Source organism: Paramormyrops kingsleyae, unplaced genomic scaffold (assembly GCF_048594095.1).
Source record: "Paramormyrops kingsleyae isolate MSU_618 unplaced genomic scaffold, PKINGS_0.4 ups69, whole genome shotgun sequence".
In the NCBI taxonomy this organism is placed as follows: Eukaryota; Metazoa; Chordata; class Actinopteri; order Osteoglossiformes; family Mormyridae; genus Paramormyrops; species Paramormyrops kingsleyae.
The window spans coordinates 68,624-81,374 of NW_027326007.1; the positions used below are offsets into that span (position 1 = coordinate 68,624).

The following is a 12,751-nucleotide window of genomic DNA, read 5'->3' on the forward strand; positions in this document are numbered from 1 at the left end:
AAGGAGATTGTTTGAAGCAAACATCTCTGAACACCCAGGTGCAGAGAACACAGGGAACGTTCTCTATTAAAAACCTTTGTGCAGACTAATGAACTTCTCTTCTTTCCCTGACTTCTAATGTTTTGTGTTAAATATGTATAAATGTACAGTGATTAAAAAAAAATAATAATATTTTGTACCTTGACGACCAAATACAGCAAAGCATCATGGGCTTTTTTGGTTAGCAAAGACCCTAAATGAACATCTTTCAAAATGTTTATTAGGCAAAGAGACTTCAGTGAGGGATTTATGGTCATTGTGGTGAGGTAGGATAGCAATTTTCAGCAAAACAAAAACCTAATAAAGTAGGATAATGTTTTTTTCTCTCTGATATCCTAAACTAAAAAGGGATATGAGTCAATTATAGCAGAATGTTGCTGCTTACAGATCCAGCCACTTAAAATTTCCCCTCCAGTCTGGCTGGCAGCCAAATCCCAGCCAAGTTCCTTCCAAATACCAGCCGGAAGCTAGAGCCCCCCTTCTTCTAGGGGTGGGCCTATATTTGACTATAAACCCGCCCATTCATTCACTTGCAGGGTGATACCATTAGATGGCGCTGTCTTTACAAAAACTTTACTTTTCTTTTTACAGGGTTAAATGATTGAATGGTCTTTGCTATGACTTAAAAAAGCTCATTTTTCTTTTTAATTTATTTTATTTACTTATTTTATTTTATTTTAATATGCTTTATTGGTTTGTTTATTGTCTATTCTTATTTATCCTTTGTACAGCACTTTGGTCCTACAGTATATTGATTTGTTTTAAAGTGCTTTATTTTAAGCATAGTCCACAAATTTTCAATAGGGTTCAGTTTGTTGGCTTTGGGAAGGCTGTTCTGACGTGTGTTGTGATCATTGTCCCTGTATCAACTGTCCAGCCATTGATTGTTGATACTGTAACTGTTGATTGATTAAAGAATTTGTAGGTGATTGGGAGTTCATGATCCTCACCTGCTGCAGCAATCAGAATCAGAATCAGAATCAGCTTTTATTCGCCAAGTGTGCTGGGGCACACAAGGAATTAGTTTCCCACAGTTTGATACTCTCTCATACACAAACAATAAGTTAGAGCTGGGCGATAAATCAATTTAATTGATTAATTCGAATTTACAGTTCAGGACGATGTGTTTTCATGAAATCGATTTTATTACTTTTTTTACACACAAGCGCCAAATGCGGAACTAATGCGATGCACCATTCCTCATGGGTAAATTAACACTGTAGCAGATTCACTAACAACATGGCAATGACAGGGGAAAAGATGGCACATGCCCAAAGAAAGGTGTTGCTACTTCTTTAATATGGAATTGTAATATAATATGTCAAACCCAATGGCATAAAGTATTTACTTAATACTAAGCTGACATGATAAAATTATGTGTTTTTTTTCTATTATTATTACAATATTACTTATTACTTTTATTTATAAGTTTGAGGGTGTATTGTGTTGTTGCCAGTTTTAAAATAAGCTATAGAGAAACCTTTCTAAAAGTGTTCACAATAATAACTGACACTTTATTGATCCCCGTGGGGAAATTGTGTTTATGCCTCCCTCAACTTGATCTTTGAAGAATAAGTTGTCTGTGAAGGCCACCTGTTGGGGCCTTGCTCAAGGAGCTGCAGACATGCTGAGGCTAGGCTTGAACCAGTGACCTTTTGATTACAAGCACACAGCTTAGCCCACTGAGCCACACACTGCCCCTAAAGGTGTGGTCTAAAGTAAAAAAAGCTAAATAAAGTAGTTTGATTTTGTGTAGGGGAGGGGAGAATCGATTGAAATCGGAAATCGGAGATTTTATTTTTAGGCCATATCACCCAGCTCTACAATAAGTGACACTTTAAAAACAAAATACCCTATACAAGAAATACTGTACAAATACAGTACAATACAACACACATACAATACAAATGTGAAAAATTATAAATATACACAGGTGAGTAACACTGTGCAATTTTAAGGTGCGAGGTATAGTGTAAACAGTTTTTGTAAACAGATCTGTAGCGTCTGCCAGAGGGGGGTAGCTGGAGAAGATTGTGTCCAGGATGTGACGGATCTGAAATGATTTTAACTGCTCGTTAAAATCTATGCTCGTTTAGCCGAACTAAAGTCCACAAACAGGATCCTGGCATAAGTTCCTGGACGGTCCAGATGTTGCAGGATATAATGCAGCCCCATATTCACTGCATCATCCACCGACCTGTTTGCCCGATAGGCAAACTGCAGGGGGTACAGCTGGTGTCCTGTAATGTCCTTTAGATGGGCTAAAACCAGGCGTTCAAAGGATTTCATGACCACAGACGTCAAGGCGACAGGTCTGTAGTCATTCAGTCCTGTAATGGTGGGTTTTTTGGGGACCGTGATAATGGTGGAGCGTTTGAAGCAGGAGGGAACTACACACAACTCCAGAAATCTATTGAAGATGCGGGTGAAGATGGGAGCCAGCTGATCAGCACAGGTTTTGAGGCAGGAGGGGGATACACCGTTTGGTCCCGGGGCCTTCTTGGTTTTCTGTTTCTGGAACAGCCGGCTCACTTCCGCTTCGTGTATTCTGAGTTCCAGGGGGGAGGATAGGGGGGTGAGAGGTGTGATGAGGGTTATTGTCTCTGGAGTGGGGTGGATGGGGGGTGTGAATCTGTTTATCTCAAACCTGCAGTAGAAGTTGTTCAGCTCGTCTGCCAGGTCTTTGTTTGCTTCAGCGGGGGGTAGGGGTCGTCTGTTGCTGGTGATATCTCGCAGGCCTCTCCACACTGATGCAGGGTCATTGGCTGAGAACCGTTCTTTCAGCTTCTCAGAGTAGCTTCTTTTTGCCACTTTGATCTCCCTGGTCAGCGTGTTCCTGGCCTGCCTGTACAGGGCCCTGTCACCACTTCTGTAGGCATCCTCCTTGGCCTGGTGAAGATGTTGCAGTTTGGGAGTGAACCATGGTTTATTGTTGTTGTATGTGCAGAAGGTCTTGGTCGGGACACACACATCTTCACAAAAACTGATGTATGATGTCACAGTGTCTGTCAGCTCATCCAGATTATCAGATGCAGCTTCAAAGACAGTCCAATTAGTGCAGTCAAAACAGTCTTGCAGTTCCTGCTTTGCTGCATTGGTCCACTTCTTCACAGTTTTGACTACAGGCTTGGCACGTTTAAGCTGTTGCCTGTAAATTGGAATAAGATGGACCATACAGTGATCAGAATGTCCTAAAGCTGCCCGGGGGACAGAGCGATAGGCATCTTTTAAAATGGTGTAACAGTGGTCCAGTGTGATGTTGTCCCTGGTGGGGCAGTCGATATGCTGTCTGTGTTTAGGAAGTTCCTGGTGTAGATTCACTCTGTTAAAATCACCAAGGACAATAAAAGGGAATAGGGATATTTTCTTTCCAGGGGGGGTGATCTGGTCGGCCAGCGTGCATTTACATCTGAAGCTCATTTACATCTGAATGTTGGTGGTGCTGATAGACTGTGAGAATTGTATGCTTTGAACTCTCCAGTGCTTTTTTAATACCATTCAGTGACTGATGTTGGGAAGACAATGGATATTTACTGTACACCTCCATGTCTCCTGGATTACTGACCCCAAGTCATTTCTGCTACATGGCTTTACACTGTACAATATTTATATTTACATTTAAAGCATTTAGCAGACTTATCCAAAGCAACGTACAAGGTATCAAGGTACAATAAGCTGGGTTTAGAGGAGCTTACAGTTTTGATGACGAGTCCGGCTCTGTGATGGAGAGATGTTAAAGTGTTTTCTGTCTTGTGATTTCTTCTATTTCAGGGGCTTCTGGTGTGTTTAGCCGTTTAGATGGTGGACCAGACTTCACGAAATAGCGCTCTAATGTGACTAGCCTTTTTCTGCGTATTGAAACTTTTCAGAAATGCAAGACTTTGCCAGTGCTTTTGTTCACCACCCGAGCGTATAGTCGTGAACAGATGTGAAATTTTGGCCAACTTTTTCATTGAAATTCGATTTGTATGTGTTCAGAAAAATTTGTGACCAGAGGCTTTAAAAGTGTTTATCCAAATAGGGACCTCAAAAAATGTCCCCAAAAGTAGGAAAATTTCAGGTTTTACTACACTTTGGGGGCAATTTGGTCCTCAAATGTGATCTATGCAAACCCACACACAAACACACACATACTACCAGTCAAAAGAGATGTTAATGACTTTCACACATTCAGTTGACCCCCCAGCCCCCAGCCCCACCACTTTTCTTGTGCTTGTGGGCAGTTCCTTGCTCAGGGTATTTGCTATGGTGAACTTTCATGCACTTCCAGGGTCCCTGTGTGGCTCAGTGGGCTAAGCCTGTGTGCTTGTGTTCCCTGGATCACTGGTTCAAACCCAGCCTCAGCATGTCAGTCATGACTATACAGTGTATAAATGTTTTTGGTAGACGATCATACTTTTTTTCCACTATAGTCTTCTGGTTTCTAATTTACATGCCAACAACAATTTTGACTGGTAGTGTGTAATGACTGTTTAGTAGTGTTTATTTAACCGACTGGCTTGATAGTCAGAATATGGAATAGTCTTCCTGATAACATAGTGCAAGCTGAATCCTTGAGTTCCTTTAAATCAGAGCTAGATAAGATTTTAACAACTCTGAGCTATTAGTTAAGTTCTCCCTAAGCGAGCTTGATGGGCCGAATGGCCTCCTCTCGTTTGTATAGTTCTTATGTTCTTATGATCTGAAAGCAGTGTTTCTTATGTTAAAAAAATAACCTCACCTTGACCGCTTCAAACATCTGTCTCATCTGTCTCATTGTTTCATTGTGGCCAAGCAGAGAAGTTAATGACACATTCACACATCACCCCCCCCCCCCCCCCCCCCCCCCAGTGGATGCGCAGCCACCAGCAGCCTATCCGGCTGTTAGCCAGACAGAAAGAAAGAACACACCTTTATTCTCCACAGTAAACCTTATTACTTTGTTTAGACCTGTAATTAGTCTGTCACAAACATCTTCGGTCACTCTCTTCTCCCAAAATAACTCTTGGACATGCTGCTGCTTTGTACCTGGCTTGGCCTCCTTGCGGATGAAATCTTTCATCTTGTGCCAAACAAGCTTAATGGGCTTCAAATCTGATTAATTTTCATATACCTCTCATTGCTTGACAATATCAGTCTTAATACTTTGTTTAGACCTGTAATTATTGTATTGGACATATCTTGGGACCGCCTCATCTCCAAAGAGGGAAGTAAAATAAAATTCTAATTTCATCAATAAACTGACTAAAAACACATTTTGACAGTTTTAGGCCATCTTTGCCTCACAACAGAAACTATTTCTAAATTTCACAGGCCATTTATTGCAGTGTAGTAAGTTTATTAATGAAATTGGAATTTTGTTTAAATATAGGAAAATTGTACTTGCTTAGATTTTCATTTTTTGCAGTGTAGTTACAATACCTGATTCAGGTATCTTACCTGATTTCAGGTAAGTCACTTCAGATTACTGCTCTCCCTGGTGGATGGATAGATCATTGCAAGTACTTTACACACAGAGAGTTGAGGGGTGGATCATGCCGGCCCCCTTTTTCATTACATCATCGTGGGGGATCTCATTACAGTCAAGGACCAGCCAAGAGCCAGTCAAGGTCCTGTCAAGGACCTGTCATGGAAAGTGGGGAAATTTTAAGCGGCTGGATCTGTAGCTCTTATCTGCGTACTGCACTAAACATGGATTTGGAGTGGGATTTGTGGAGAGTGGAGTGCTTGAACACCCAGAAGTCAAGGGGGACCAGCGCTAATTTTGCATCTCGTAAAAAGAAAAAAAAAAAATCATAAACGACTCCAAAGCCTCGACTTTAAGTAATGGTGACACGTGTGGGGAAAGATTACCACCCCGACAGCGTAATCACCGTGCAAGTTAGTCATGCAGGTCAAACTGAAACAGTAACGGTGAAACTTGCATTGTGGGATTTTGCTAGCCGATTGGAAGGCTGGCTCCGGCGGGTCTGAGACAGCGTGGCCTGCCTGGGAGTGACCATCCATCCTGTGTGGTTTATAACCCACGTCGGTGTCTCATAGATGCCTTATACCACCACAAAACAAGTGCAGAGGTGGTCGATTCTAGTGACTAGCTCTTCATCCCATAAAAAGCTGAAGAAAAGTATGTGCTTCCAAGGAACAACAGTGACCTAAAGAACCGGGGCAGCCCATAGGAACCGGGTGACTTACAAAAACTGGGTGGCCTATAGGAACTGAGCAGCCTACAGGAACTGGGTGGCCTACAGGAATCAAGCAGCCTATAGGAACTGAGCGGCCTACAGGAATCAAGCAGCCTATAGGAACTGAGTGGCCTACAGGAACTGGGTGGCCTACAGGAATCAAGCAGCCTATAGGAACTGAGTGGCCTACAGGAATCAAGCAGCCTATAGGAACTGAGCAGCCTACAGGAACTGGGTGGCCTACAGGAATCAAGCAGCCTATAGGAACTGAGCAGCCTACAGGAACTGGGTGGCCTACAGGAATCAAGCAGCCTATAGGAACTGAGCAGCCTACAGGAACTGGGTGGCCTACAGGAATCAAGCAGCCTATAGGAACTGAGCAGCCTACAGGAACTGGGTGGCCTACAGGAATCAAGCAGCCTATAGGAACTGAGCGGCCTACAGGAACTGGGTGGCCTACAGGAATCAAGCAGCCTATAGGAACTGAGCGGCCTACAGGAACTGGGTGGCCTACAGGAATCAAGCAGCCTATAGGAACTGAGCGGCCTACAGGAACTGGGTGGCCTACAGGAATCAAGCAGCCTATAGGAACTGAGTGGCCTACAGGAACTGGGTGGCCTACAGGAATCAAGCAGCCTATAGGAACTGAGTGGCCTACAGGAACTGGGTGGCCTACAGGAATCAAGCAGCCTATAGGAACTGAGTGGCCTACAGGAACTGGGTGGCCTACAGGAATCAAGCAGCCTATAGGAACTGAGTGGCCTACAGGAACTGGGTGGCCTACAGGAATCAAGCAGCCTATAGGAATCAGGTGACCTATAGGAATCGAGCAGCCTATAGGAACCGGGTGGCCTACAGGAACCAGCAGAAAAGTACAGCGCTATCAAATGTTTCATTAAACACAGAAAAGTGGAATTGGTTGGCTCTTATGACACCGATACTACAATTTTTACTGGTCATTCACTAGAAGCTCAGCCTAGCCGCTTAAATGCGTAGCTGGCTCCTCTACGGCTGAATGCTTGTAACATACCATACGCCTTGACTGTGTCGTTTTGGACAAAAACGTCAGCTAAATAAATAAATGTAAATGTAGCTGTTTTCAGCTCATCAAAGATGATTTGACTGTTTGAAATGAATCATGATAAGTGTGTGCAAGGCAATGAAAAGACGAGCGATGGTAGAAAAGGGAGATATATTAGGGTCAGTCCTGGAGGCGTGTCGTGTGTGACTGCAGCTGTCAGCTGTAATTAAAATGATTTGTCGGGAGAGAAAACCCCCAAAAAATCTCATACTTTGTATATGAATAAATGCCACAGAAGAGGTGTCACTCAATTTAGCGTCAGATTGATTCCAGTATCCTTATTTTGTCATTTTGGTGTAGTGGAGATGACTGGCAGGTGGGTGACATGGAAGACAAGGACCGAGATGAATGGTGGTAGAAGAAAACAGGGGTTCTGACGAGGATGACGGAGATGACGGTGGACGGGTCGCATGTAGCTATTTATTTCATGGTGTTTACTTAGTCACCTCTTGGTCCTGTCAAGTGCTGGCATCAGCTTCTCCTTTTGCGAACCGCAACTGCCATGAACGGGGAGGTCAAGACCTGGAGCTCGATCTCCCCCAACTCCCCGTAACAAAATGCAGGCTCCGCCTGTGATTTTCTGTCTCCGAAAATATGACATCTGCACCCCGAAACATGAGCTTGGGCCACGGTCCAGCGCGACTCGCCAGCAAAATTATAGGTGCAGGGAAAATGCAGAATTAGAAATATATGTGATGCCGCAGTACTGGGGAGGCCACCGTTGTATTGATGACAGGACAATTTCCGTTTTTGACAGTTTAATTTACTGTCGCCAGTGGACAGGAGCAAACGGCCGACCAGCAGGGTGAGCCCCCCAACTCCTTTCCGGGGCGTTCCGCATGCCAGCTTGGGAAAATCGCCACTTCCACACCCTCCCCCGACCCCGCTCAAATGAGGTGCCCTTTTTTATTTAGGGCAAGGGAAATGGAACTGTATCGTTACGTAGCTGTGTTACACGGTGTGAGAAAAGACCCAGGGATTTTGACAGCCATTATGAATCTTATATGAGCAGCCAGATGAAATGTTTGTAATGGAAAGGCATCAGGCTGCCTCGTCTTGTGGTAACGAGAGCCTGTCTACACCGAGATGTGAAGGAGGTCAGCAAACTGACTAGCTCTGGTCAGTGCTGGTAACGGCGAATATACAGATGACTTCTATACAGTAGTATGTAACCTTTTTATTTGTTAATTAGTTTTTTTGACAGAGACAGTGTACATTTATGACATTGCTTTAAATACGCAAGAGTTAGACAGAAGGATAGTTTTGTATCGATACAAGCAAGACATATAATCTCTACAACTGAAAAACAAAGGCACATATAATAAAAATAATGATAAAAGGACATAGCTTATAATAAACAAAGACCACTTAAGACAGAAACATAAGACCTACCTTCTACTGAAATGAAGTTCAAACTGTCTGTAAATATATTTCAGCAGTTAAGATGCTAAAATGCTGCACATCTGGATGCTGAAATATCTCTTTCTGTTTGTATCTATTCTGGCTCTTCACACCATCCGAAGATGCTTCTGGTACCTTAACTTAAAAGCACTATAGCGTTTATGTGCCACACATTGCTTTATTCTGGTAGTTGTTGTGCCGGCCTTGTTAACCGGAATGTTTGCCAAAGTCGTGGCTCCCACTGTGAAAGTTAAGTCAGCTTCATCTGGGAAACTTTTCGCCAAGCTTTTGCGTCCGTTCCCCCTGTCAGACAGACCTGAGGCCTTGTTACCCCTCTCCACCAAACCTGAATTTGAAACGAGATGGGCAGTCACGTATCTGAGCAGTGCCTGACCTGGGGGGGGGCACGCGCCTGACACAAGAACCTTTCTGCGCAAGATGACTCACAACAGGACCAAACTTCCCAGGAATACAGCAAGAACGTCCTGCCTTTAGCACGCTGTCCATTTATGTACTCAAATTCAATAAGTGAGCTATTGTATAATATAATAATATTCTAACTATTCTAATAATATTCTCCAAAAGTAGAGACAATGAAATCGAGAATTAGAAAAATCGCCATTAATTATAATTAAAAGATTCACGTTTAGTGACAGAAAAGTAATAATTAGTTAAATATTCCTGGATCTGCTTCGGAATGTCTAACAAGGCATTGTGGTTGGTTCTGGTTTCTGCATGAATAAAAACAGATTAAATGCTGTTCGTGTTGGTTTTTTGTGTCTGTATTAGAAGCAGGTGTTTTTTCTGCAGTATTCCTTTGCTAGGTTACTTGCTAATTGTTTAATATCATGGGCTGTAAGTGGTAGTATGTACTGGTAGCTGTAACCTACACTAAGCATCTTCACATGTTCAGATTGTAGTAGACAAGGTGTTGAGAGGTGTGACAGATGGTGAAAGTACACATCTAGGGTGTTAGATTAGCCATTATATTGTTAGGTGAGGAACAGTCATTTTTTGAAAAAGTACAGTAGAATACTGTGATTGATCATTGTCTCGTAAGGGGCTTAGGGATCAAAATAAACTGGGATGTATTTTGTAAAGATAAAAATCTAAAGTAATTAGGGAGATCTTATATAGGCCACAAACAGGTTTATGATGTGAAATGTATGCTATATCGAGTGTCAGGAGACTTGCAATTCTGATTCCTCAATCTGAAAACGTTCCGTCTCTCAACTCCCTCCAAATCCAAATCCACTATGAAGCCTTTGGCTATTTGGTGGCCGGAGTTTGTTTGTTAGCTTCCGTCTGCTCCCAGCTCACTCCTAAATGCTGGCCTCTCACTCCACCCCATCAGCCAGCTCATCGGAGCCCCGTCTCTGTGCACGTTACGGACATCCAGTCCAATTACGAGGCGGGTCTCACAGAGCAACCGTTGAGCTGTGATCTATAGGGCAGAACAGAAACCGGACAGTTATACCACTGTGTATGGTGCTTTTTGTCATTGACACATACAGGTGGGAGGAATATGGATGTTACCTATCCGTTTCCGTTTTCCTCGCTGCTTAGTCAGTACAGGGTTTCAGGTGAGATGACAGAGCAGCCACAACCAGCCCCAAGCACTGAACCTGGATCCCTTTGGCTGGTGTATGACTAAAAGCCCACATGAAGTGTCAGAAAGATGAGGTTGAAGGTCAACCTTTGGTGTCACAACTGTCAGCCGCAGGGAGTACCATGTGATCAACCTCTAACCTCACACTTTTCAGAGGTGCGACAGTCTAGGATGGAAGACCATGTGCAAAATGAAATAAAGATTCTGATTATGAAATGCATTATCGTTCCCTTCAAAGTCCCATTTAAATAAAGATACTTAGTAGCAATGTCTTTGATTTCGTTGGCATGCATTTCTGCTAATGCTAATTAACAAATTAGCTAACTCACGAAATACTACAGTAGTACCAGCACATTTCAATGATAAATCAAAGAACTACTCGGACAAACACAGACTTGTGTGAGGATAACAGAATGGCCCTCCCTTCAATTCTTTTGCTAATTAGCAGCATCCCAGAAGCACATAATGCCGCAGTGAGAGCTGACCACTGGAACCTGTTTAAGGGGTTTACACAGAAGGATCACATCCAGTTTCCGGATTCCGGTCAAAAGTGGCTGCGTGCGATTCGGGAGTCACATCGCCTCACGGGCTGTTTCCCCTTCTCAGACCGGATGGACGTCAGCTGCTGTGTTCCTTCTGGCAGCAATTTCCCTCCCCCCGTCTTGTCATTTTGGGGTTCAATATGTGCCGCTCGCGCAGAGGGGAAATGGAGACGGCCCGGCCCATTGTATTTGGTCTTTTGACCCTGCGTGCTGCCCAGGAGCAGTGAAGGGGAACCCTTGACGAGCTGTGTCAGGCGTGACAGGCAATCTCGTTGGCTTGGGGGGGAACACGTTGGCCGAGTTTGAAGTCTGAGTTTAGGGTCCTTTTCTGCCATTTTGCACATTTAAACTGACACTTCCCTACATTCCATTCCGTATTTTTAATTTTTTTTTGAGAGTGTCCGTGGTAACACCGACCACCCACGATGCCATTCATGTCTGCATCAGCTCTCTGACAGCACGTTAGCATGTAACTCGGTGTTTTAATCAAACATAGTTTGCAAATGCAAGCGTGACCTGCAACACCGTTGACGTTTTGAAGCGGTTAAGGTTTTCACGCTAGTTTTGAATATTGCACTTTTAGGGAAGTCGGTACAAGTACGAAAAATGCATTTGGATTAACCTCAAGCAAGAACTTAAAACTGAACTGGTATACATTAAATTGATGTTGATACTCAATAAATTTGCTTTTTATGTCTTTCTGTGCATGGCTGTCATTCCTACAGACTATTAGTGGTTTGTTTTCCTTGGGCTGTTTCCTCTGGACATGACCCGATATAAACGGAACTGATTAGCGCCAAGAGTTATGGCCAGTGTTGGGTTGCTCTTATACAAGAACGTCGTCAACGAAAGCATTTTGGCAGGCAGGCTGTGGTCTTTGGCACAGTGAGTGAAAACAGTTCATAACAGTGTCTTTATACAGGGCACAACAGAATATATAGTGTGGAGTTTGGAGGCCACAGCAAGTGGTTAGGAAAACAACCTTGGGTAGTCGTAATATGACAGGCCCTCATACTCCCCCTCGCCCACCCGCCTGCCTGCTAATGCCTGGTCCTGAATGAAACATCGCTAATTACTTCCTGTTAGCCCACGTCAGAGGGAAGTCAACCGGGACTGTTTGACTTTACGTTACATAAACCACACTGATTCTGCTCAGGTGCGTCACGCCCACAACTTTCGTGGTCATGCGCCCGCCAATCACTTTCCCACAATACCGAGCGACCATCCCTGCCCGGGGACGTGTCAGCCTGCGACCTCTCCTGATTGTTCCTGCCCTTCTAAGAAGGGCGACAGAAAAGACGGCTGACCGGCCGCAGCCTCGCTTTGCCGTGCGATAAAGGTCACCCTTTAAGGAGGGCTGTGTACGCATCGCCCATGTCCGGCTAATGTGGTGTATGCAGGAATCCGTGAAATCTCTTCCAGCACCGCTTTGTAACACCTCTCTTTCCCACGTAAAGACCTAGCTTGCTTTTGTTATCTTTTCTTTTTTTCTCTCACGTGCCTTAAGCTTGAACCCTTTCCATAAACGCCGCCATCATCTCTCCCAGTCCCTGCTGCAACGATCACCAGGTTAATCCGGCCCTGTTTATCCAGCTTCCCGGACTGCACAAAGAGATGTTTGTCTTGTCAAGTGGACTCCACACACAGGTTCCACTGTAGAAAGAAAATTGAAGTCAGCAAGGTACCTGGTTTTATAATTTTACAGCTCTCCTGGCGATCTTTTTATTTGAGGCCGCAGAATAAGCCGGGTTTAATAACTCTGTTAAAGTTTGCCAGCTGTGCTGATTACAGCCCTGAATATTTACAGTACAGAGACACCGACTGCGTCCTTTTCTGAGACCACAGGTAAAAATATATAATAATAACAATAAGCAGTGGGGAAATTTGCTGTTGCAATTAATCATTTCTGTGACTGAAT

The 12,751-nt window shown here is 43.8% G+C and overlaps 1 protein-coding gene across 1 annotated transcript; it reads right to left on the minus strand.

Annotated features, from left to right (window-relative positions):
- Nucleotides 1-451: 451 nt before the first annotated feature.
- On the minus strand, nt 452-4,826 carry LOC140586477 (uncharacterized). Its single transcript, XM_072708306.1, has 2 exons — nt 2,687-4,826; nt 452-2,587 (listed from the first exon to the last, which is right to left on the minus strand). Exons 1-2 carry the CDS (start codon nt 3,457-3,459, stop codon nt 2,122-2,124), a joined length of 1,239 nt encoding a protein of 412 aa, XP_072564407.1. The 5' UTR covers nt 3,460-4,826; the 3' UTR covers nt 452-2,121.
- Nucleotides 4,827-12,751: the final 7,925 nt, after the last annotated feature.